Genomic DNA, 26,687 nt, shown 5'->3' with positions numbered 1-26,687 from the left:
GCTGAGATTGTGCAATTGCACTCCAGCCTGGGTGACAGAGAGAGAGAGAGACTGTCTCAAAAGCAAACAAATAAAACAAAAAAAAATTTTTAAGTCTCCCTCTTTGGGGAAGAGTAAACAAAATACACTCAGGATTCTGGGCTTATTTTAGTATTGTAGTTTGAGAACTGTATAAGTTAAGCAAGCATTGGACTACCTTGTGAACCTAACCACTATATAAGAACACTACTTATATAAAAATATAAAAAGTGCCCTGTCTTATAATCCTTTAATTTAAATGTAAACTTTTGGTACCTAATTCATGTATAAGCTGATGACTATTTACATACTAAGATTTAAACTTGGAAAGTATGTTGGTTGCATTAATGGATTACAAAAATAATTATCATATAATACTTTAAATTGGGAATTTAATATTTTTCAATCACCAGAAATTCATTTGCATGAATCATTTGTGGTATACCAGAATAAGAAAATACACATGATACAGAGTTATGGAACCAATGGATAGTCATGATATAGGTGATAGAAACATCAAGACAAAGCAATTATGTACAGATAGGGACAAGGGTTGAGGAAAGAGTAAAGGTGCATAGAAATCTGTGCTGTTAAATAAAGTAGCTATAGAAAACAGTATTACTGATCACTAGTAATAGATAACTAACAACCAAAAATAATATCAACTTTAAATTAGATAAATTTTATTATTTTTAAAGTAACCATTTTATTTATCTATTGAAAACTGATAAACTATTAGATTATGGATTTTTGGTAAAACGTTAGAAGACTGAGGTTAGAGAAATAACCTATCATATGGTTGTATAGTGTAATTTACATATTTTAGCATAAATATAACATTATTTTGAAGTATATCTAGGGTTATTTTTAATGTTTTATACTTTTATATTCCCTATAAAATAACCTATAGTTAAGAAAACATACCATTCTCTCAAAGCAAAATAAAACAAAGCTTTCTTTAATCTGAAACTAAAGATGAGCTTTCCATTTCTTGTCAGGATCCGTGTTGCTAACTGTAGAAAGAAAATCAGGGAGTAAAAATTTAACAATAGATAAGTAAATGCACTGGATTTTAAGTTACCTTGTGGCTAGAAAAAGCACTCATTCTTAAAATAATTTTGTTGCTCAATATAAAGTTGGGTATTTTCGGTACATGTAAAAACATTGCTAAGGCTTCTACATCAAATTCAAGCTTAGAATTCTGGATTTTAAGGATTACATTTCTATAAAGATGATTAGTTTGACAAACTAACACTAGAAAATAATTACATAATTACTGCTTTGACATCTCTGAGTTTACTACCTTTACCACTGTTTAAAATCTTTAGCTGTTCCCAAATCTACCACATGTAAAATTCTTCGTGGTTTTTGGGTCTGGGAGAAGAGAAGTTATCTTCCTACTACATGTCTTTGATTGCCATTCTGGTGGGTAAGGATTGGAATTCCAACTGAGATTCTAATTCCCATGGGAGCTTTTGGTTCCAACTTGTGGTCAACTGGCCCTGTGCTAATGACCTTCCTAGCGCCTGTCTCTCCAACTTAAAGTGATATTCATGGGAGAACTCTGATGGGTATTATTTTTCCTCGAAGGAAACTAAGGCATCTGTAAAAATATTTTAAATGCTGGTAATAGAAGAAAATTTGGAAGCATACTCACATATTTTTCCTTCTTTTTCTAGTTTTTTCAAATGAAGTAAGAGATTACGTTTAGCCATTTCATGTAAATTCTCAGGAGTATTCTAAAAGAAAAATGAAGGTGAAAAAAATTCCTTTTTTTTTCTTAAAAAGAACACAGTTAATTTTTTTGAAAGCTTTGAAGAAAAGCAAAATGTAACAAAAGTTTATCTTAAACACATTTTTTTTTTTGAGACAGAGTCTCGCTCTGTCACCAGGTTGGAATGCAGTGGTGCATCTCGGCTCACTGCAACCTCCGCCTCCCGGGTTCAAGCAATTCTCCTGCCTCAGCCTCCCGAGTAGCTGGGACTACAGGTGAGCACCACCACGCCCAGCTAATTTTTGTACTTTTAGTAGAGACGGGGTTTCACCATGTTGGCCAGAATGGTCTCGATCTCTTGACCTTGTGATCCGCCCGCCTAGGCCTCCCAAAGTGCTGGGATTACAGGCGTGAGCCACTGTGCCTGGCCTATCTTAAACACATTTTTAACTTGTTTAACATTGTTAACAATTTCACTTTCTTTACATCTTGTTTTATATTCTATATATACTCCTATAGATAGAATAGGTTGTAAGCGCCATAAAGACAGTAGCAGTATCTTTTTTTTTTTTTTTTTTTTTGAGACAGAGTTTCACTCTTGTCACCTAGGCTGGAGTGTAATAGCACAATCTCGGCTCGCTGCAACCTCCACCTCCCAGGTTCAAACTGTTCTTGTGCGTCAGCCTCCTGAGTAGCTAGGATTACAGGCGTGTGCCACCATGCCTCATTAATTTTTGTATTTTTAGTAGAGATGGGGTTTCACCATGTTGGCCAGATTGGTTTCGAACTCCTGACCTCGGGTGATCTGCCCGCCTCAGCCTCCCAAAGTGCTGGGATTACAGGCGTGAGCCACCATGCCCGGCCCAGCAGCAGTATCTGTTTTGTTCATTACTGAATATTCAGTGTTTAGCACAATACATAGCAGAAACACATTAATATTTTATGAATGAATAAATGTAAAAATTATTCTTAGAAAGTTTTCATGATGCTACAGACAGTTGGCCCTATAATTTATTTATTAGGTTACAGGGTAATATCTTTGTATATTTTAATTTAAATTTAATTTTTTTAAAAAAGTTTTTGGGCCAGGCACAGTGACTCACACCTGTAATCCCAGCACTTTGGGAGGCTGAGGCGGGTGGATCACCTGAGGTCGGGAGTTCAAGACCAGTCTGACCAACATTGAGAAACACCATCTCTACTAAAAATATAAAATTAGCTGGGTATGGTGGCACATGCCTGTAATCCCAGCTACTCGGGAGGCTGAGGCAGGAGAATCACGTGAACCCGGGAGGCAGAGGTTGTGGTGAGCCAAGATGGCGCCATTGCACTCCAGCCTGGGCAACAAGAGCAAAACTCCATCTCAGAAAAAAAAGTTTTTGAGATACAGTCTTGCACTGTCACCTAGGCTGGTGTGCAATGGTACGATGTTGGCTCACTGCAGCCTTGACTTCCCAGGCTCATGTGATCCTCCCATCTCAACCACCTGGGCAGCTGGGATCACAGGCATGTTCCATGACGCCTGGCTCATTTAAAAAAGTTTTTGTAGAGATGAGGTCTCACTATGTTGCCCAAGCTTGTCTTGAACTCCTAGGCTGAAGCAAACCTCCCACTTAGCCTCCCAAAATACTGGGATTACAGGGGTGAGCCACCATGCCTGGCCACAAAAGCTTACATTTTTAACCTCTAAGCTATGCTACCTACACGGCAGACATCTAATAAACATTTGCTGAAAAACTGAATTATACTGACTGCTATATAGTGCTGTCAATACAGTGATATTCTCAGAGGCCAGTGAGGTGTAAGGCTCTTTCCCTACATACTATTTTACTCATGTTCTTTGATTTTTTTTTCTTTTTCTCCATTGTTTGGCATTGCTACTACTTCTCACTGCTTTGCTACTACTTCTCACTGTTAACATCCCAATATTTGTGTCTAGCAGGTCACCCCTCCTCTCTTGGTGTAGGCTAGGACACGAGATAATCAAGATGGCTAGAATAATGCAAAAATTATTACAAAATGTAATCATCAGGCTGTTGGTAGTTTCTCCTACATAGTTAGGCAGTTTCTCCTACATAGTTAAGTATATAAAGTTCAATGATGGCTCGAAATGGCTATTTTTGTTCTCTAAGGCCAGTTTTTGTTTAATTTTAGCACTGCAGAAAGTTTAGGCTGCTGGTCTCAAATCTAGAAAAGTGGCATAACTTCTGATCTGGGATATAAGTTTATCATTTCTATAGTCTACTAAATAGATAATGCTAATAAATTTGTGGCTACATACAAATAAGAAAACTGAAAATTACCTTGTAAATAATTTTTACAAGCTCCATTACTGTAAATGATTTCTCAAAGTTCTCACGAAATAATGTAAGAATTTGCTGCTCTCGAATATTTCTGTGAGAAATGTATTGTTGAATTTTAGCTTCAGCATTATGAATTACTGGGCCATGTCCTGAATTAAAATAATTGTAAGAGTTACTTCAGCCAGACAAAAAAATACTAAGTACAACAGAAGCTAACTCACTCTATTTAAAAATAATTCATATGATATATCGAAAAAGCATACTAAATGTCAAATATGAACTATTTGGAAAGCTATACAGGTGAAAGAGATTTAAAAATTATATACAATGCCCCCCAATTAGAAAATTATAGCAAATACAATCTATAGAAAATATTGTGTACATTAAAAATATGGAATAAAAATTTAACAATAAAACACAGCAATAAAAATAGCAACTACAATAATAACCATAGGTAATGTTTACGGAGTGTTATGTGCTAGGCACTGCCCTAAATGCTTAACATACAAGAATCCCATGAAGTAAGTACAATCATTACACCTTTCTTATGGCAGCAACTGAGACACACGGAGGATAAATAATCCGTCCACGGTTATACAGCTAAGAAGGGGTGGAGTTAGGATTCTGACAGGATCTCTTAACCACTCTGTGCTCTTGAACATTAGGCTAAGCTTATAAAATACTGCAAAAGGACAATGTAAAAAGCAGTTTCATGTACATGTCCAAGCTCCATTAAAAATTCACAAGACCCACAGTAAAACTTTAAGAGTCCTATGTATAGGCTTATGTATGTCAGAAATTTTGACAACCCAGATTAAGTTATACTATAATTTGCTTCCCCTTTAAGACAGTACACATTAATATTATATAAGTCTGCAAGAATGATGTTCTTAAATATTTGAGAACAAAATATCCAGAAGCAGGCTAACCTATTATGGGATCTGGTTAGACACAGACCTATCATTTATTTGCTGTGTGGCTAATAAATGAGGAAGTATTTGAATCTCTCTAAGCTGTTTCTTCTGCTGTGTGGTGAGGAAACCACTACCTACTTTACAGGGTTTTGGTGAGGATGACAACTGTAAAGGCCCCTGCACAAAACCTGATGGCTGGAAGGCTTTAATATATGGTAGCTATGGCTACAGAGCATAATTTACATATAAACAACTGCTGTGCTAGTAAGCCAGTTCACTGGATTCACTAAAGCACTCTAGAATCTTTACTAGGTAGCCTCTCATTAGCTTAGCTTGAATGTGAATTCACTGAACGTCTGCCCTCTGCCCTCTTCGCTTTAAAAATAGCCGTCCTTAGCAAAAACAAAGCAAAACAAACAACCCCCCCCAAAGCTATCAGCCCGCAATCCTTTAATGTCATCATATTAATCTAAATGCCCAGCTCTACTGTATGTTTTCTATTCCCCCAGCAGTAGGAACTCATCGCAGAGTGTAAATGTGTTGAAGATACTGGATGGACGGATCTTTCAATGGCTTGGCTAGGAGCAAGTTAGAAGAACTTAGAAAATTAAGTGACCTAGTCCCTTTTTCCTTTTGGGCCTTTTTGTTGGGTCCTGTGTCTTTCTTAGCCTTTTTTTTTTTTTTTTTTTTTGAGAAGGAGTCTCACTCTGTTGCGTGATCTCTGCTCACGGCAACCTCTGCCTCCCAGATTCAAGTGATTTTCCTGCCTCAGTCTCTTGAGAAGCTGGGATTACAGGTGCCCACCAAGACGCTTGGCTAATTTTTGTATTTTTAGTAGGGATGGGGTTTCGCCATGTCGGCCAGGCTGGTCTTGAACTCCTGACCTCAGGTGATCTGCCTGCCTTGGCCTCCCAAAGTGCTGGGATTACAGGCGTGAGCCACTGCACCTGGCCATTTCTTAGCTCTTAAGATGAAGGAGAGATTGATATTGTAGAACAGTCTAGTGAGATCTCTGACACTAACATGTTTCTTTTTCTGGAGAATGGAAATAAAGATACCATTTTATAGTTGATACAGAAGCTACTGGTATTTCAACATTGTAAATTAAAAAAACTAAAGCTCAGAGGTCAAACATTACCCAAAGTTACACAGCTAAAATGTGGTCCAAATACAAATCAAGTTAACAAAAATAACGGTGGCTTATGGAATGAAAATATTTTCCCATTTCAATGTAAGTATATTTCTTTTTAACAGTTCTATTAATAACTATATGTTGAAAAACAACCCTCATATCTTTATCAAAAGTTATTAATATGGCTCTTGGCCTTCTCTTTAACTGCACAGCTAGACAGGACTTAGGGGTGTATTTTCTTTTTTTTTTTTTTGAGACAGAGTTTTGCTCTGTTGCCCAGGCTGGAGTGCAATGGCGGATCTTGGCTCATTGCAACCTCCACCTCCCAGGTTCAAGCAACTCTCCTGCCTCAGCCTCCCGAGTAGCTGGGATTATAGGTACCCGCCACCACGCCTGGGTAATTTTTGTATTATTAGTAGAGACAGGGTTTCACCATGTTGGCCAGGCTGGTCTCGAACTCCTGACCTCAGGTGATCTGCCCACCTAGGCCTCTCAAAGAGGGGTATATTTTAAAGAAGTAGTTTGTATGTTTTTTATTCCCCCAGACAGAGTCTTGCTTCTGTCACCCAGGCTGGCATGCAGTGGTGCGATCTCAGCTGACTGCAGCTTCCACCTCCCAGGTTCAAGTGACTCTCCTGTCTCAGCCTCCCAAGTAGCTGGGATTATAGGCGTGCGCCGCCACACTCAGCTAATTTTTTTATTTTTAGTAGAGATGGGGTTTCACCATGTTGGCCAGGCTGGTCTTGAACTTCTGAACTCATGATCTGCCCGCCTTGGCATTCCAAAGTGCTGGGATTACAGGTGTGAGCCACTGAGCCTGGCCTTATATGTTATCTCTTCAAGGCCAAATACATACAGAGACAAGCCAAAATGAACCTTCCTCATTTGACACAAATGGTTTGCTAGGTTTGAAAAACTACCCACTTTGGCATGCCTGTAAACCCAGCGCTTTAGAAGGTTGAGGTGGGAGGACTGCTTGAGGTCAGGAGTTTGAGAACAGCCTGGAAAACATAGCAAGACCTTGTCTCTATTTAAAAATATAAAAAAATTAAAAAATTACCCACCTGGATATATAATATCAGCTTTGATTTTCAGTAACTCTTTTAAAGAGTTCATATAATCATAGAGGTCTTCAAATACCGTTGTTCCTTCCCCTAGGATGCAATCTCCAGAAAAGATAGCATTTTCCTCTTCTAAGAGTAGAGCCATATGATCATCAGTGTGGCCAGGTGTATATAGAACTCTGGTTGAAAGAAGAAATAAGGAATAATAACAATTATGAACTCAAGCTTAGAAGAAATTTTGAGAAGTAAATTATTCTCTATCCTTATCTTTAGACACAAATAAACAGATGAGTTAAAAAGCTTTTTTTTCTTGAACCCACTGAAAATTATCATTAGAAAATTATCTCCTTTAACTAAACCAAGATTCTCACTCTGAAGTAAAATTTAATACTTTTCCCACCCTTTTTCTTTTCTTTTTTTAAGACAGGGTCTCACTCTGTTGCCCAGGCTGCAGTGCAGAGGCAGGATCACAGGTCACTGCAGGCTCAATCTTCCGGGCTCAAATGACCCTCCCACCTCAGCCTCCTGAGTAGCTGGAACCACAGGTGTGGGCCACCAAGCCTGGCTGGTTTATTTTTATTTTTTGTAGAGACAGGATCTCACAATATTGACCGGGCTGGTCTTGAACTCTTAGACTCAAGCAATCCTACCACCTCGGCCTCCCAAAGTGCTGGGATTACAGGCATGAGCCACCTCGTCCGGCCTCCTACCATTTTTCTTATCTTATAAATAATAAGCACTGATTATAACAAATTTGGAAAATAGAAAAGGAAAGTGTTTAAAAGAAATGAACATCAACAATCATTTCTATTCCTCAGAGGGAGTGCTTTTATTATTATAGAATATATATTTTTTGATTTTCTATGCATATTTATATTTTAAAAACAAAACTGTGATATTGTTTTAATACCTGATTTTTGAATTCTTAACTTACTATATTGTACTTTCCTACATCATTATATGTTTACATCATTTTATACACACACACACACGCGCGCACACACACACACACATTTATTTATTTTTGAGATAGGTCAAGGTCTTGCTATGTTTTCCAAGCTGTTCTCACCCAGGCCGAAGTGTGGTGGCGTGATCCTGGCTCACTGCAGCCTCGACCTCCTGGGCTCAAGCAATTCTCCCACTTCAGCCTCCCGAGTAGCTGGGAGCACAGGTATGTGCCACCACGCTTGGCTAATTTATTTTTATTTTTTGTAAAGACAAGGTCTCTTTATGTTGCCTAGGCTGACATCAGTATATACTTTTCAAAGACAAGTATTTAAGTGCTTAGCATAGTAGATGGCACAAAGTTGCATGCTTAATAAATGGTAAAAAATTTATTTTAGTAGTTATTATCTAAAAGCTTAAAAGAAACTTTCTTAACAGGCAGAAGGTGGTCAGAAAAAGACTCTTTTTTTTTTTTAAATTATACTTTCAGTTTTAGGGTACATGTGCACAACGTGCAGGTTAGTTACATATGTATACACATGCCATGTTGGTCTGCTGCACCCAGTAACTCGTCAAATATTTAACATTAGGTATATCTCCAAATGGTATCCCTCCCGCACCGCCCACCCCACAATAGGCCCCGGTGTGTGATGTTCCCCTTCCTGTGTCCATGTGTTTTCATTGTTCAATTCCCACCTATGAGTGAGAACATGCGGTGTTTGGTTTTTTGTCCTTGCGATAGTTTGCTGAGAATGATGGTTTCCAGCTTCATCCATGTCCCTACAAAGGACATGAACTCATCATTTTTTATGGCTGCATAGTATTCCATGGTGTATATATGCCACGTTTTCTTAATCCAGTCTATCATTGTTGGACGTTTGGGTTGGTTCCATGTCTTTGCTATTGTGAATAGTGCTGCAATAAACATACGTGTGCATGTGTCTTTATAGCAGCATGATTTATAGTCCTTTGGGTATATACCCAGTACTGAGATTGCTGGGTCAAATGGTATTTCTAGTTCTAGATCCCTGAGGAATCGCCACACTGACTTCCACAATGGTTGAACTAGTTTATAGTCCTACCAACAGTGTAAAAGTGTTCCTATTTCTCCACATCCTCTCCAGCACCTGTTGTTTCCTGACTTTTTAATGATCACCATTCTAACTGGTGTGAGATGGAATCTCATTGTGGTTAAGAGCTTCTGCACAGCAAAAGAAACTACCATTAGAGTGAACAGGCAACCTACAGAATGGGAGAAAATTTTTGCAATCTACTCATCTGACGAAGGGCTAATATCCAGAATCTACAATGAACTCCAACAAATTTACCAAAAAAAACAAACAACCCCATCAAAAGGTGGGTGAAGAATATGAACAGACACTCTCGAAAGAAGACATTTATGCAGCCAAAAGACACATGAAAAAATGCTCATCATCACTGGCCATCAGAGAAATGCAAATCAGAAAAAGACTCTTTAATCTATTTTTTTCTCTCTAATTAAAAATTTTAAGACAGATCCGTGTTTTATAAATTTTACCCTACATAAGAAATTTAATATGCTTTTATTTCCTTTTTCCTTTCCTCCAATTTTCAGTTTTTGTTGACGAAACTGATTATAATACTTTTAAAGTATGACAGGTATTTTATTTCAAAAATTCTTATTTACATTTATATTGTTTTGTAACTATGCCAACAATAAACCAGATAAAAAGCTGAGTTCAAATAATCTGTTCTGCAAAGCACCCCCTGACTTCTCAGCAATATGCAGACTTAATTCTCTGTACAGGTCACCGTTGCCTCTATATTCTTCTTCTACTTTGAATTATATGTTATTCTGTAGGCTTCACATAGTTTTGTTTACTATTCTACCTCACAAGGTTATGAGTTCCAGAAGAGCAGGACTCTCATCTCATTTTCATTTTTATACACTCAGTACTTGGCACTTAGTAGTAGTTAATTTTAGTAGTAGATTGCTTTCCATGTACCAGGCAGTGTCTTCAGGGATTTACACATATTACACATTTAATCCTTACACTACTTTGGGTTGGGCATTATTAACCTCTCCATTTTACATAAATAAATCACAGCAAATAGCAATAAATGTCTGAAGGAATATGGTTTAAATTATATTTTATTTAGTTTAAGAGGATAATTACCTGCTATTCTAGTCAGTATTGAGTTTTTATGTGCTTGGAATATACATATCTCTATCTATATATATAATTTTTTTTTTTTGAGACAGGGTCTCGCTCTGTCGCCCAGACTGGAGGGCAATGGTGCAATCTTGGCTCACTGCAACCTCTGCTTCCCAGGTTCAAGAAATTGTCCTGCCTCAGCCTCCTGAGTAGCTGGGACTACAGGTGCCCACCACCACGCCTGGCTAATTTTTGCATTTTTAGTAGAGATGGGGTTTCACCATGTTGGCCAGGGTAGTCTCAAACTCCTGACCTCAAGTGATCTGCCCGCCTTGGCCTCCCAAAGTGCTGGGATTACAGGCGGGAGCCACTGTACCAGCCATGCTTGGAATATACTTAATAAATCTTCCCAATAATGGAATATTTTGTGGGAATAGGGTAAATGTGATGACATATAGATGAGTGATAAGTGACTTATCAGACAGGAGAAAATCGAAGCCTAAATAAGCAGCAGGGAAAGCTGAGAACCAATCAGATTTGCATTGCAGAATTCCTCAAAGTCTAAGGATTTAGGAAATCTGGAAGTGGAGGGTGAAGTGGAAGGAAGGTGGCTGAAATAAGAAGTCTGTTGAAAGTCTTTTTAACAAACATTCAGATCCTCAGAGTCTCTTCCCACTTTGAGTTGAGAAGTGCCCCAGTCTCACTAAGGGAAACGCTGAAGGTTTAATCTTTGAAGAGGGTAAAAAAGAGGCATAGATGGAGGAAGTGACAATATACTAAAAAAAAGGAAGATGACAAGAATATATGTAGATTCCTATGCCTTCTTTCCACATTCAGCTTCTATAATTCTGGCAGTCAGGCCTTTACGCTACATGAAGATTAGAAGAGTCTTTTTCTAAGTTATTTTACCAGCTCAGGAAGAAAGACTCTATGATACCAATGTTGGAAAGTTCCCAACTGAAGAGCTCATCCAGATTATCCTACAGTGAGGCCTAAAGCCTACGGAAGACTCCCCCTCACATTCTCAGAGCTCCCAAACAGCTCTGTAGTTTCCATCAGAACGCAATTAGTAAACATCAGAAGATAATCAGGATTACTAGGCATCTAAGGAAAGTTATGTTGAAGACAGTGAATAAAAACGAACAAGCAAACAAAGGGGGTTATGAAGAAAATTTCCAAAACAACCAAACCCCACAGAATATAATATCCTCAGCAAAAAAAAGAAGAAATTGCAACTATGAAACAACAATAGGTTAGTATAAAAGGAACATTTTGGGAACAAAAAGAGTTTCTGAAAATTACAAATCTGAGAACAGAAATAAAAACATGTAGTAAGATGAGGCGATAAAGTTAATAAAAATCTCCCAGAAAGTATAGTAAAAAGGAAAAAAAGATGAAAAATGAGAGAGAAAAAATAAAATTAGAGTAGTATAGGAGTTCTAACAAAATAATCGGAATTTTAGTAAATGAAACAGCACAAAAGAGATGAGAGAAAATAAGCACCTCAAGAAAAATTTTTGGAACTGAAGGACATGTTTCCAGACTGAAAAGGCCTATCATGGATTGACAAAGACTCTCTTTGACTAAAACTATAGTCAACTCCTCTGAGTTTTTTCTGATGATGGGACTCAGAACACACTACTGCCAAAATATGGCACCTTTGCATGCTGAGGTAGGATCCTTTGATGAGGTAGTGATTCCTTTGATGAAGGAATCACTGTGAAATTTCAGGATACAGTGGAAAAGAAGGAAAAAAGCAAAAGCCAGGGACCAAAGAAGTTCAGCAATCAGAAGGGCTTTAGATTTTTCTATTGCAATATTGAAACCAGAAGGAAATGAAACCTTGCAGAGAATACTGAGAAGGAAAAATACTTTCAACTTAGAATCTCTACTCATAAATACCTTAAATAAAGTTAGATGAAAAAAGGATACTTTTAGACATCTAAGGTCTCAAAAATTCACCATTTCTCAGGAAGCTACTGGAGATGGGTTCCCCTAAAACAGAGGGGGTTTTAAGAAAGTTATGGGGCACTGGAGAAAGGAGATCCAACACTGGAGAGAGGCAAAGGGAAGCCCCAGGTGAGAGTGCAGGGAATTCTGAGATGACACCAGCACCAGGCCTGGAGGAAAACAAGTCGACAGGAGCAAGTTATTAGCTGGAAGGCTTAAAGGGTAGGTTCTTTCAGAAGATTAAATTGAGAGAGTCCATGATGCATTTAAACACCTTAAGGGAAGATTCATATACTCAGAGTTAAATTAGTGATAAATACACAGAAAACTATCCAAAATAACAAAGCAAAAACAATGACTAACTGCAGGAAAGCAGAAAAAAATGAGGATAGTTTACTACACGGTTCAGCCGTAAATAGTGTCTACAGTCATAACAACATCAACACCGAATGCTGATCTAACCAGCATTATGACATTGAGAGGTTAGAGGACAGGAATGGTGCTCACAAGTGGGAGAAGAGGAAAACCCAATTCTAATTTTTTCATAGTGGAAAGTTAATATCTCAAATTGAAAAATAAGATGTAGGAAAGAATCAAATAGTCCTCTAAGATTTGTAACTGTTACTGCCCCACTGTTTAATTTCTTTCTCCCTAGATGCAACCACTTTCACCTCTTAGCTAATCATTTGTGTCATTTGTCTGTTTGTTCCTGTACAACAAAACTATACCATTAAAGGTAATTATGTGTGTCTCTCTTCCTCGAGATCTTGATGAGCCTAGCCATGATATGTAAATGTTTTCAAGTTTGGATTTTAGATTCTAGAAGCCACAGTAATAAGTAAACCTTTTGAAAAATGTTTTTAAAAATTTTATTATTATTTTTAAGAGATGAGGGCTTACCCTGTCACCTAGTCTGGAGTGCAGTGGAGTGATCATGGCTCACTGCAGCCTTGAATTCCTGGCATCAAGGGATCATCCCACCTTGGTCTCCCAAAGAGCTGGGATTACAAGTATGAGCCACCATGCCCAGCCTAAGTAAACCTGTCTTTTTACAAGATAATCTGATTATAGTTTAATTTAGAATACAACTCATTTAGGCCAACCTTATATTAAAAAATCTATAAAAAGTAGTATACAGAAATAAGCATAAAGTTATTTGTGTTAAGCTTAACTCACAGGACCACATTATTAATAAGCAACAGTGAAGCTCTAGTAAAAAGATGTGTGACTGTCATTAGAAACTAAAGGTTCAGTATTTTCACAGGATAATTCTACCAAACATTTAAAGGTCAGATAATTTCACTACTATGTACTTAAACTCTCCTGGAGCATAGAAAAAGGCCAGGTGTGGTAGCTCATGCCTGTAATCCCGGCACTTCGGGAGGCCGAGGCCTGAGGTCAGGAGTTCGAGATCAGCCTGGCCAACATGGCGAAACCCCGTCTCTACTAAAAATACAAAAATTAGCTGGGCGTGGTGGCGGATGCCTGTGATCTCAGCTACTCAGGAGGCTAAGGCAGGAGAATTGCTTGAACCCAGGAGGCGAAGGTTGCAGTGAGCCAACATTGTGCCACTGCACTCCAGCCTCGGCGACAAAGTGAGACTCTGTCTCAAAAAAAAAAAAAGAAAAAGAAAAAAAACAGAAACAGATAAAGCCCCAAACTGACAAAGGTACAAAAAGAAAAATACTACCCAATTTTATTACTATTCTAAAAATAATAACCAAAATATTAACAAAGAGAATCCAAAAGCACATTGAAAGATCATGACCAAATAAGGTTTATTAAAAAATGCAAGAATGCTCCAATATTTTAAGATCCCTGAAAATCATAGTAAAGATATGGAGGAAACTAATAAGTTCATCTCCCTAGACAGTGAAAAGATATTTGATAAAATTCAACTCTTAAATAAAAGTATTTAAGAGAACTGAAATGACTATAACTTAGGGAAGTTTCTCCTTTGCCATAAATATAAAAATCAACCAAATCCGTAATATTAAATATTGAAACTCTAAAGACTTAAAAAAGTCTAATAATATAATAGATATAAGGTATAAGACATGAGATACTAATAGAAGCAATTATTTTTGAAAGGCCAATGTCTGACATTAAGAACTATTATGCTTTTATAGTTTCCAAGTATATATTTCATATATTGCAAACAATTACTATATTATAGTTGATCCAATGGCAAGGTATTAAAGAGCTGTTAGAAATCATCTCTTTTGTCTGGTTAAACTTGCTGCAAGCTGTTAATAGAAGTATTCAATGTTATATGAAAATAATTCCGAGGGGTGTATTTGCAGCCAACTATATAAATATGTGTCTGTGTGTGGCGATGTGTCATATCTTGTGGACAATCTTATGAATACATAGAATGAATTAACAAACAGAACCCCAATCTACTCACTTGGAGAACTACTCTTCATCTGAAAACTGTCTTGCTTGCAATGCCTCCTTCATTATCAGCCCTCCCTGACCCCCTACCACATCAGAACTCAGTAATTGTTTTCTGTGATATAAACACAGAAAATAGTCTGTTTTTCTGTGATATAAACATAGAAAACAAGTAGCAGGGTTTCTTAAATTGGGGAATCAGTAATCTCAATTCTCCAGTCACCTGGGTGGCTGCTGTAATTTGCATAAAAGTGTTAAAATTCACTTCACACAGGCAGGAGAAAAGGAAATGACATCAGAGGTGCTTTGCTAAAGATCACAAGAACTGCAGCCGTGGCCTTCCTATTTAGCAGGTAGAAAATTTATCTAGTTCTGTTACTTCTGTGATAGAGTGGACTTTGTAAGGATGACTCTCTTAGAGAATTCAAGACAGTGATCAAAAACTGTCAGATTGACTTTTCTTCAAGAAATTTAACTTAGCTTGCTAGTTTACATCCAGAATCAAATTCTTACTGAAAAACCTTTCTAGTTTTCTACTTTTTACTGCAAGCGTTCTTGGTGGATATTATCTCTGTCCCTACTGCATTTTATTTTATTTTTTTCAAAGTTGGCAAGTAGGCAAGATCAACTGGCCAATGAATACATGAGGACTGAGGCGGATTTTAACCTTCTATTTATGGAACTTTCGCTGAACAAAATTCTTAAGTACTGGTATTTATATAGAGTTGAGCTCTGTCAAATGTCTTTTCACTAGCTAGCTTAACAAAGGTTTTGCTTAAAATATTACATGTTAATATTGAAAACAATTGGGCTTTTCTGACTTCGTAAAAGTGGAAATTGAAAACCACAGTCATCAGGAAATTAAATGTTTTATCCAGGCTTTAGCATAATGAGAATTTATATTTTGAGAAAAGATTATTTACTACTAGTCATTTTAAAAATGTGTCTGTTTTTGATTCTGTCAGTTTTCCCCTTAAATCTTTACACAGACTCCCATCAGAGCACAGTAAAACAAAAATTAAATAGAATTCATATATTTGAAATCCTTGGCATCAATTCACTCCAGGAATCCAAGACAGTACTCAACTGAAGGGGAAGCAGGCACAAGGGAGATTTCTGGGACACTGATACTGTTCTGTTTCTTCATCTGAATGCTGCTTATGGGCCTTGTTCAATCTGTGAAAATTCATTACTTTGTACATTTATGCTATGTGATCTTTCCTGTTTATATATTATACTTTGATAAGAAGTTTAAAAAAAAATGTCCTGTTCCACCTGGATGGCAGTTAACATCCAACAGCTGCATATCTTTAATCTGGTGAATTAGGTATAGCTCTAATGAATACCCATGATTCTATGATAACTGTGATAAACCAGTACTGTGATTCCCAAATCTTCGAGACAGAAGATTCAATAAACCATCTCTACCCCTTTCATTAACTTGGTCTAGGGCTGGTGTGCTATGGAGGAAATTTCAGTATTGTCAAGAATACTTTTTGAGCAAGTAGTAATATAACATTTGTTTTCCTTTGGTGTCATGGGTGAATTATATAACATGCTATTATATTTTCTTTTTTTTTGGAGACAGTCTTGCTGTCACCAGGCTGGAGTGTAGTGGCACTATCCCAGTTCACTGCAACCTCTGCCCTCACAGGCTCAAACAATCCTCTCACCTCAGCCTCACAAGTAGCTGGGACCATATGCGCACACCACCATGCCTGGCTATTTTTTTTGTATTTTTGGTAGAGACGGGGTTTCGCCATGTTACCCAGGCTAGTCTCAAACCACCTGCCTTGGCCTCCCAAAGTACTGGGATTACAGGTGTGAGCCACCACACCTGGCTATATTTTCAACAAGAGCATTATAAGGAAACTGCCCAGAAACTAGCAGGTTTCTAAACTACATTTTGAAAATCACAGCACAGTAGAAAAAAAGGGGCACCAGTTTAAAAGAGGACATGGACATCTACTACTTCATTTTCTCTTACTCATCTGTTCATCTATTTGCCTCTTTAAAGATATTAACTATATGTAAGATAAATATTCAGTGCCTTCCGTGTGCTAGAGGTGAGGATGTGAGGATGAATCTGGTATCTGCCTGTATCAGAGAATGGCTATCTAGTTACTAAACCTATTTCCTCTATTTTGCTGGGCATATAGTTAAAGTATATTTCCCAGACACCCTATAGTTAGGGGTGGCTTATGACTGAATTGACAGCCAATGCAACAGAAGACTTGGTCCATGAAAACCTCCCATGAAATATCCCTTCCATGCTCTTTTCTGCCTGCTGGATTGATCGAGCTGATCATGCAACCTTGAAAAAAAAGCCTTGAGGAGGGTAGAATCACAAGATGGAAGGAGCATACATCGTTACCTGCAGAGGGCCACTGGCTAACTGAGAACCTTTTTGGGACTGTATGGGACCAAGAAATAAATTTATTTCCTATTTGAGCCGTTAAACATTTCTGAGTTGTTTTGCTATGGCAACTGGTATTAACTAATATTGTGAACTTAAGGAGCTGACTGCTTTTTAAGGAGACACTTACCCCCCTCCACAAAACCACAATACAACTTAGTAGGTGCTATTATAGAATAAAATTTATACAAAAGCTGGAGAAGAGCAGTAATTTTGCCCAGAAAGCATTCTTGATATAACTAACATGTGAACTGGGCTTTGAAGAATAAATAGATAAGAATTTACCGGGGAGACAAGTAGTGGAATGGGGTGATATAAACAAAGACATAAACAGGCATAATATGCCCAGGAGTATTTGTATATGGCTAAGTGTTTTTGTGAGGGGAGTGGGAACTAAGACCAGAAAAGTGGCCTGGGGTCAGACTGTGGTATGCTAAAGAGAATAAACATTATCTTGTATACAGCAAGAGTCATTAAAATTTCAAGTAGCACAATGTAGGATGGTAGGCTAAAGGGGAGAGCTGGAGACAGTAAGATAAAGGAGGAAGTACTGGTAGTGGATGTGAAGAAGGGATAGCACTGACAAATACATGTGTGTGTGTTTGTGTGTGTGTATTTACCTATTTTTTTTTTTAGAGATGGGTTTCTACTTTGTTGCCCAGGCTGGAGTGCAGTGGCTATTTACAGGCTCGATCCCAGTACTGATCAGCATGGGAGTTCTGACCTGCTCTGTTTCAGATCTGGGCCAGTTCACCTCTCCTTAGGCAACCTGGTGGTCCCCAGCTCCTCAGGTCTGAGAGGTCACCATATTGACGCTGAACTTAACATGGACATGCGACTGGCATAGTACACTACAGCCAAGAACTCCTGGACTTAAGTGATCCTCCTGCCTCAGCCTCCTGTGTGGCTGAGACTACAGGCATGTGCCACTGTGCTCAGCTGACAAATATATTTTTTCCATAAGTTATTGAGGTACAGGTGGTATCTGGTTACATAAGTCCTTTAGTGGTGATCTGTGAGATTTTGGTGCACTCAATCACCCGAGCAATATACACTGTACCCTATTTGTAGTCTTTTATCCCTCACCTCCCTCCCGCCCTTCCCCCCAAGTCCCCAAAGTCCATTGTATTGTTCTTATGCCTTTGCGTCCTCATAGCTTAGCTTCCACATATCAGTGAGAACAAACAATGTTTGGTTTTCCATTCCTGAGTTACTTCACTTGGAATAATAGTCTCCAATCTCATCCAGGTCACTACAAATGCTGTTAATTAATTCCTTTTTTTTTTTTTTGAGAGGGAGTTTCACTCTTGTTGCCCAGGCTGGAGTGCAGTGGCACAATTTCGGCTCATTGTGACCTCTGCCTCCAGGATTCAAGCAATTCTCCTACCTCAGCCTCCCAAGTAGCTGGGATTACAGGCATGCACCACCATGCCTGGCTAATTTTTGTGTTTTTTTTAGTAGAGACAGGGTTTCATCATGTTGGCCAGGCTGGTCTCAAACTCCTGACCTCAGGTGATCCACCTGCCTTGGCCTCCCAAAGTGCTGGGATTACAGGTGTGAGCCACCATGCCTGGCCCATAATTCATTCCTTTTTATGGCTGAGTAGTATTCCATCATATATATATATATATACCACAGTTTCTTTATCCACTTGTTGATGGATGGGCATTTGAGCTGGTTCCATGATTTTACAATTGCAAACTGTGCTGCTATGAACATGTGTATGCAAGTATCTTTTTTGTATAATGACTTTTCCTCTGGGTAGATACCCAGTAGCGGGATTGCTGGATCAAATGGTAGTTCTACTTTTAGTTCTTTAAGGAATCTCCACACTGTTTTCCATAGTGGTTGTACTAATTTACATTTCCACCAGCAGTGTAGAAAGTGTTCCCTGTTCACTGCATCCACACCAACATTTACTGTTTTTTGATTTTTTGATTATGGCCATTCTTGCAGGAGTAAGGTGGTATTGCATTGTGGTTTTGATTTGTATTTCCCTGATCATTAGTGATGTTGAGTATTTTTTCATGTTTGTTGGCCATTTGTATATCTTCTTTTGAGAACTGTCTATTCATGTCCTTAGCCTACTTTTTGATGGGCTTGTTTTTTTCTTACTGATTTGTGTTCATTGTAGATTCTGGATATTAGTCCTTTGTCAGATGTACAGATTATGAAGATTTTCTCCCACTCTGTGGGTTGTCTGTTTACTCTGCTATTTGTTCCTTTTGCCATGCAAAAGCTCTTTGGTTTAATTAAGTCCCAACTGTTTATCTTTGTTTTTAATACATTTGCTTTCGGGTTCTTGGTCATGAAATCCTGCCTAAGCCAATGTCTAGACGGGTTTTTCCAATGTTATCTTCTGTAATTTTTATAGTTTCAGGTGTTAGATTTAAGTCCTTAATCCATCTTGAGTTGATTTTTGTATAAGGTGAGAGATGAGGATCCAGTTTCATTCTCTATATGTGGCTAGCCAGTTATCCCCCAACCATTTATTGAAAAGGGTGTCCTTTCCCAACTTCATGGTTTTGTTTGCTTTGTCAAAGATCAGTTGGCTGTAAGTATTTAGGTTTATTTCTGGGTTCTCTATTCTGTTCCATTGGTGTATGTGACTATTTTATATTGGTACCATGCTGTTTTGGTGACTATGGCCTTACAGTATAGTTTGAAATCAGGTAGTGTGATGCCTCCAGATTTGTTCTTTTTGCTTAGTCTTGCTTTGGCTATGCAGGCTCTTTTTTGGTTCCATGTGAATTTTAGAATTGTTTTTTCTAATTCTGTGAAGAATGATGGTGGTATTTTGATGGGGATTGTGTTGAATTTGTAGATTGCTTTTGGAAGTATGGTCATTTTCACAATACTGATCCTACCCAAACATGAGCTTGGGATGTGTTTCCATTTGTTTGTGTCAGCTGACAAATATTTTTGATGTAAAAACTAACCTGATTGGTGTGGTGGTCCAGGGGAGGGGGATGGTAAAGGTGAAGAGCAGTGCAAGGTAATCCTGAAGCCTCTGTCTGAGAAGAATGAGTAAAGTCTTACATACTGAGAAAAGTGGATGTTCTGAGATCAGAAAATAGGTGCAGATTGTGGGGGAGAGAGGAGTTCAGTTTTAAAATAACTGAGTTTGAAATATCATTTTGAAACACTCAGAAACGTCATGAGGTATGATTGGTCAGGCCTAAAACTTATTTAATTTAGGTATGGGTCACCTTTTGGAAGTGAGAATATGGGAAAGCCCTGAATTGAATTGATAGGTAGATCCTAAGCCTCCTTAGGAGACAACGCTTATTTTTTAAAGTGTAAATTTTATTTTTTAAAACAATGGTAATTATATGATTCAAATAAACAATTTAATAAAGAGTGAAGTCTTTCCTCATTTCTCAAGCAACTCATTTTCTCCTCCCAGAGTAAGCAATGTTATTGGATTTCTTTTGTATCCTTCCTGATGTACTCTTTACACATACCAGCACATATGCATAGATCTTCTTTTTTTTTTTTTTTTTTTTGAGACAGGGTTTCACTCAGTTGCACAGGCTAGAGTGCAGTGGTACAATCTTGACTCACTGCAGCCTCTGCCTCCCAGGTTCAAGCGATCATCTCATCTCGGCCTCCTGAATAGCGAGGATTATAGGCATGTGCCACCATGCTCAGCTAATTAAATTTTTTTTTGGTAGAGACAAGGTCTCACTATGTTGCCCGGGCTGGTCTTGAACTCCTGGGCTGAAATGATCTTCCCATCTCAGCCTCCCAAAGTGCTGGGATCCTTCCATCCTTTTTTATAACACACATACACAGACTCTTCACCTTCCCTGGCTAAGGGATATTTACTTACCTTAGAGTTGCTCCCTCAGTCTTAATCATATCTCCATCTTTCAGATAAACATATTGTTGCTCTCCATTTCCTATAATTTCTTCTCTCTGAGGATTCCGTGGGAGTTTTTTAATGCAATAGGTAGTGTCTAGTCATAAAACATACAACATATATTAATTCACACTTTATAATTAAGCCTTTTAAGAGGTCAACTTTCATAGAGCTAACACTTGTGAATGACTGCATAAAACATTAACATTAAGAGACAACAGAAAATGGGATGAATTACAGCAGGTTATCTCTGGGATGTAACTATTTCATATCTTTCAACCAAACAGCTCTTCATTCTTTCATGCCCCTCTAGGTCTACATGAAAGCCTCTATTTTTCGAGTCACTCCTAGTTTATACAAAAAATGTAAAAGTAGCTAGCTTTGGCATCCTGACAAGTGTTGAAGAGGCAGTAATACAGAACCTGGAAACTTTTCTCTATCCAGGTGCCTAACATGCAGCAAAGGTGTCATGACAGTAATTAATAACAAAAGGATGAACATTAATTAATAACGAAAGCATGAGGTCCTTGCTATGAGTACTGAAATGAAGCCCCAAACCAGTGGCTAAGATATTAAACCTTTAAAATAAGCTTAATCTATACCACCCCTCACTGACACAAAGGAAATAAATTAATTAACCAATTAACAATTGAGTGCCAATTAACTAACCAGTATACTAGGTATACTGAATACAACCACTGTGATATCAAAGTTCTTAAAAGCTGTCTTGATTGGGAAACTAAAACTTACAAACATGTAACAAAGGACTATACTTGGTACCATTTAATGAATATTAAATGGACAATTCGGCTAATAAAGGCAGCAGGAGTTCAGAGAAAGGAGAGTTAGGAAAGGACTTATAAATATGATAGAACTTGAGGTGTGACTTATAGAATGAGCAGGATGGGTAAAGGTACAGAGAAGGACTTGTAGGTTAGGGGAACAGCATTAGAAAAGGCATTAAGTCCAGGCGCGGTGGCTCACGCCTGTAATCCCAGCACTTTGGGAGGCCAAGGCGGGTGGATCACGAGGTCAGGAGTTCGAGACCAGTCTGGCCAACATAGTGAAACCCCATCGCTACTAAACATACAAAAAAATTAGCCAGGTGTGGTGATGTGCGCCTATCATCCCAGATACTAGGGGGGCTGAGGCAGGAGAATCGAATGAGCCCGGGAGGCGGAGGTTGCAGTGAGCCAAGATCGCGCCATTGCATTCTAGGCCGAGCGACAGTGCGAGACTCTGTCTCAAAAAAAAAAAAAAAGCATTAAAATGAGAATGAGGGTGACATATGTGTGACAACATAATGCTACCAACTTTCTACTGCAAAATACTGGCTGAGAAGAGTGGAGATAAAGTTGGATAGGTAAGATGAGCTCAGATCAGAAAGGGTCTCAAACTGCCTTTTACAAAACAGAAGAATTTAAACTTTACCATGTGTAATCACTGCACACTCTTTAGTAAGACAATGAAATAGTGTTAACTGATGATCAATATGGTGGCTGTGGGTAGGGAGACCAAAAGATCAGAGAGCCCAGGAGGGGAATAACTGCAATTTCCCAGCTGGAAGGTAATGAATATTAGGGTTAAGATTGTAGCACTGGAAATATGAAGGGAGAAAGAGATATTTCAAAGAAAAATGGACAAGGCATAGAAATTTGCTAGTTTGAGGATAAAGGAGGCAGAAACACTGAAACAAAAAGAAACAACAACAAATACCACCTCCCCTTCCAACCCCAAACTCTATTATTTTGTATCTTAGAGGCCGAAGAAAAACAATGATATACTTTTCTGGGAATTGACATTATATAACAAGATTGAGATATTGAGGTTTTTTTGTTTGTTTTGTTTATAAGTGTATAATTTTATCTTTCAGTAAAGAAATGGAGGCGTTACATTTCTGCTTATGAGACCTTTAGTAGACAATTAAAAAAATCACAATTATATCAAAATTACAAAATAAATGTCATACTATAACTTTGTATCTGTTTTCAAAATTATGTGCAAATATAAATGAAAACACATATCCTATTTGAGTGGTTGTTGGAGGCTGGGGATGGGGGAAATCACTGCAAAGCAGCATGAGGGGACCTCTTTTTGGAATTGAGGAAGTGTTCTGTATCGTGACTGGAATGGTCACATAGGTATTGATGTTTGTTAAAACTCACTGAACTGTTCACTTAAAATGGGCACATTTTATGTATGTAAATTAAAGCTCAATGAAATTGATTTATGAAGGAAAAAAGTGGGCCATAAACATTTTAATTTTTCAAACTGAAAAATCTGAAGAGTTGGCTGAGGTGACAAAGCTAATTAAGAAACCACAGAGTAGTTTTTTTTTTTTCTTTTTTTTCCCCGCAAACAGGGTTTCACTTTGTAGCTCAGGCTGGTCTTGAACCGCTGGGCTCAAACTATCGTCCTGCCTCAGTCTTCTGAGTGGTTGGGATTATAAGCACACACCACCATCTCTGGCATAAAATAGTTTTTTAATTCACGAGATTTAATAGGTAGATTAAAAGAAGAGGTAAGACAAAATTAAAAGAGGTAAGACAAGAGAAGGAAAAGTCAGACTGAGAGATTATAAGTTCCTGTGGTACACAGTCCCCTTAGATTGGAAGAAAGGAGCTAAGAGGGTAAGGAAGCTTAGTTGCCAGTTTTTTATAACTGGCAGCCTGGTGATATTGGGTGTGGTAGCTGAGATGTCCCAATTGTAGTCACAAGGCCTAAAAAAGCAGATCTTTACAAATGTTTAAAAATACTAGCTCAATGTCAATGAGCATGAATGCTCTTGACCTCCTTACTGTGCCCTGGATGTGCCAACCACACTCTCATTCCAGCATCTTTGCTCTTGCAATGCTGTTTGCCTGCAGGCCTTCCTGCCAGGAGCTTGCTCCTTCTCTCTGTCCACTCTGGATATAACAGCCCTTGCCATTCTCTACTTTACTCTCTCTTCCCTTTCTCTTCTTGTAGCTTTATTTTCCTGCATAGCACCCATGATTATCTGATCTATTTTTTTCTCTTTTTTTTTTTTTTCACTCTGGTGCCCAGGCTGGAGTGCAGTGGCACAATATTGGCTTACTGCAGCCTCAGCTTCCCTGGCTCAAGCAATCCGCCCACCTTAGCCTCCCGAGTAGCTGGGACTGCAGGTGCACGCCACCATGCCCGGGAAATTTTTGTACTTTTTTTGTAGAGGCAGGGTCTTGCTATGTTGCCCAAGCTGGTCTTGAACTCCTGAGCTCAAGCAGTCCACCCACCTTGACCTCCCAAAGTGCTGGGATTACAGGCATGAGCCACTGCACCCAGCCTGATCTATTATTTATTTACCAGTACCTTCCCTACTGGAATGAAAGCTCCATGAGAACAGTCTGTTTTGTTCACTGCTATACCCCTTGTGCCAAGAACACTGTCTGACATATAACAGTAACTGGAATATTTGTTTAATGAATGAATGAATGAATCTAGGTATATGATGGTGGGATGAGGAAATAAAGAGATAGAAAATGTCAGTACTGTATAGGTTTCAGGGACAATGAATTATCAATACAATGATATCTTGCCTGAATTTCAGCATATCTTAGTAACTGCCTTAAAGTTACAGAAGGCCTGAGATAATCTGTTAGGATGTGAACAATAAGAGCACCTACCTCACAGTATCCACATACATTGTTTAGTGCATTGCCTGGCACAGAGAAATGCTCAACAGTCATTAGTTATGATTAAGTCTGAATAGTAACTCACACACTGAAGTAAAATTGAGGATTTGAAACAGATCAGGGTTTCCATTCCTCCTTTGTTAAAACTAGGCACAGTATTCAACAGTCTCATCCATTTCTAAAAGTACCATTTAAAACTGAGGTATTTAGTAAATGGTTTATAGACTACTTAGCTCTGTAATTGAAATAAATTATTCTCCAAACACGGCTTTCCTCAATGAGCTTAATGAATGTTTTCTGTTTACCATTATTGATGCTTTTACAAATATCTCCTATGCCTCCAGAATGATCTTGGTGCCAGTGAGTCACTACAATTTCCTGGATTGCTGTGTTAAATTCAGTTAGAGCCTGCTTTAAACAGCTGATATATTCTGGAATTGCTGGTTCTCCAGTGTCAATGAGGATTCTCCTGAAAATTAAATGGAAGATAATCACACAATTGCAATGCTGAGTTGACATTAGCATTATTTTTGCACACAGATAATTTACATTAAAGAAACTGCAAAAATTATTTTACTTTTAACATGCTCAAAAACCAGCTACGTCACTTCAGCTTAACTACAGTAATCTCACCCTAAGAAAGTTTTCTGAAAAAAATTAGAGCTAAATATAAGTCTGAACAAGGAATAATAGCAGTCATCTTGAACATTTACATAGCAATTAAACATGGCACCATTCCAAGGACCTTTCATATTTTAACAATTACATTCCTTGTAACAACTGTTTAAGGTAGATATTTTATCATTATATTTAGAAGTAACTTGCCCAGGTTACTCTACAGATAAATGGCAGAAATAGCTTTCAAACCCAGGTATTCTGATGCCAGAATATGTGCTCTTATCTATCTGCCTTTGAGATCTCATACCTCAGTATATTTCAAAAGTTTTATAGATATGAAAGATTTTGATTCAATGGCACCCCTAAAGAAACTAGTCTTTGGCACTAGATATAGAACTTATCACTGAAGTTTTACATTAGCACCCTGACACATGAAAATGAAGGCTTTAGTGAAGCACGGGAAAAACGTCTGAGCTATTTTCTTTCTTTACTTAGACAACCCCATTAGCTGTATTTTTTGCTTGTGGTTCTGAATCTTCCTTATATTTTGTTTGCCCTTCCTCATGATTTTATGAGGTGGCCTTTCTCTATGAAGTTTTGCTCTACTAAAGACATCGGGGTGACATGTTCCTCAAGATCCAGTTCTTTTTTTTTTTTTTTGAGACAGGGTCTTGCTCTGTCACCCAGGCTGGAGTGCAGTGCTGCGATCTCCGCTCATTGCAGCCTTGACCTCCTGGGCACAAGCGATTCTCCCACATCCACTTCCTGAGTGGCTAGGACTACAGGTACGTGCCACCATGCCCGACTCATTTTTGTATTTTTTGTAGAGATGGTGTTTCGTCATATTGCCCAGGCTGGTCTCTTAACTCCTGGGTTCAAGCGATCCTCCCACCTCAGCCTCTCAAAGTGCTGGGATTACAGGCGTTGAGCCACCATGCCCAGCTCAAGATCCAATTCACAAACTTCTTCACTCATGCTGTTTTACAGTAACACCTCACTAATTCAGGCTGGCTGACAGATTAGCCTTGATGAAAAGCCTGAGTTATTCATTAATTGATCAATAACTGTTTATGGATTACCTATATGTGCTACAACTTTGTTTCTTGCAGTAAGCAGGACAAAACCACCCTGCTTACATTCAACTGTTGGTGAGAAGGGGAACTGCATATGACTGGAAAACAATAAAAGTAACATACCATAGAAAGCATTTTGCAAAGCATTAAAATTAAACAGTGAGTAACTGGATGGTTATTTTTTATTGGTTGGTTTGTTTCCCTCATCCTACTCCCTGAGACCCAGAGCCAACAAAAACAAACTGGCCTCTCATCAGGAAGGAGGGCAACGGCCTCATAGCCCATTGGCTTCTGTCTGCACCCTATGTTCTGTAGCACAGTAGATGTCCTTCAGAAACACAGTGTTGAACTGTCCTGTCCAGAGTCAGGAGACCAGATGGTTACAATGGACCAAGGGGGCATTTATGATAGGGTTCTGTTGGTAGTGGAAATGTAAGGAAGAGATGGCTTAACGAACATTTAGAAGGTACAATCAACCAACCAACAGGATATTTGTTAA

General features: G+C 38.3%; 1 protein-coding gene across 1 annotated transcript in view; it reads right to left on the bottom strand.

Annotated features, from left to right (window-relative positions):
• Positions 1 to 393: 393 nt before the first annotated feature.
• Positions 394 to 26,687, bottom strand: part of LACTB2 (lactamase beta 2) — a 31,861-nt gene continuing 5,567 nt past the window's right edge. The window contains exons 2-7 of the mRNA XM_003274814.4: positions 24,803 to 24,966; positions 20,818 to 20,944; positions 7,146 to 7,324; positions 4,036 to 4,184; positions 1,676 to 1,757; positions 394 to 1,031 (exon numbers count right to left, since the gene is read on the bottom strand). Coding sequence (XP_003274862.3) covers positions 988 to 1,031; positions 1,676 to 1,757; positions 4,036 to 4,184; positions 7,146 to 7,324; positions 20,818 to 20,944; positions 24,803 to 24,966 — 745 coding nt within the window. The 3' untranslated portion in view covers positions 394 to 987. The remainder of the gene's footprint in view (positions 1,032 to 1,675; positions 1,758 to 4,035; positions 4,185 to 7,145; positions 7,325 to 20,817; positions 20,945 to 24,802; positions 24,967 to 26,687) is intronic.

The sequence above is a fragment of the Nomascus leucogenys genome, chromosome 16 (assembly GCF_006542625.1).
Source record: "Nomascus leucogenys isolate Asia chromosome 16, Asia_NLE_v1, whole genome shotgun sequence".
Classification (NCBI taxonomy): domain Eukaryota; kingdom Metazoa; phylum Chordata; class Mammalia; order Primates; family Hylobatidae; genus Nomascus; species Nomascus leucogenys.
This window is presented reverse-complemented; position numbering and strand designations above follow the sequence as displayed.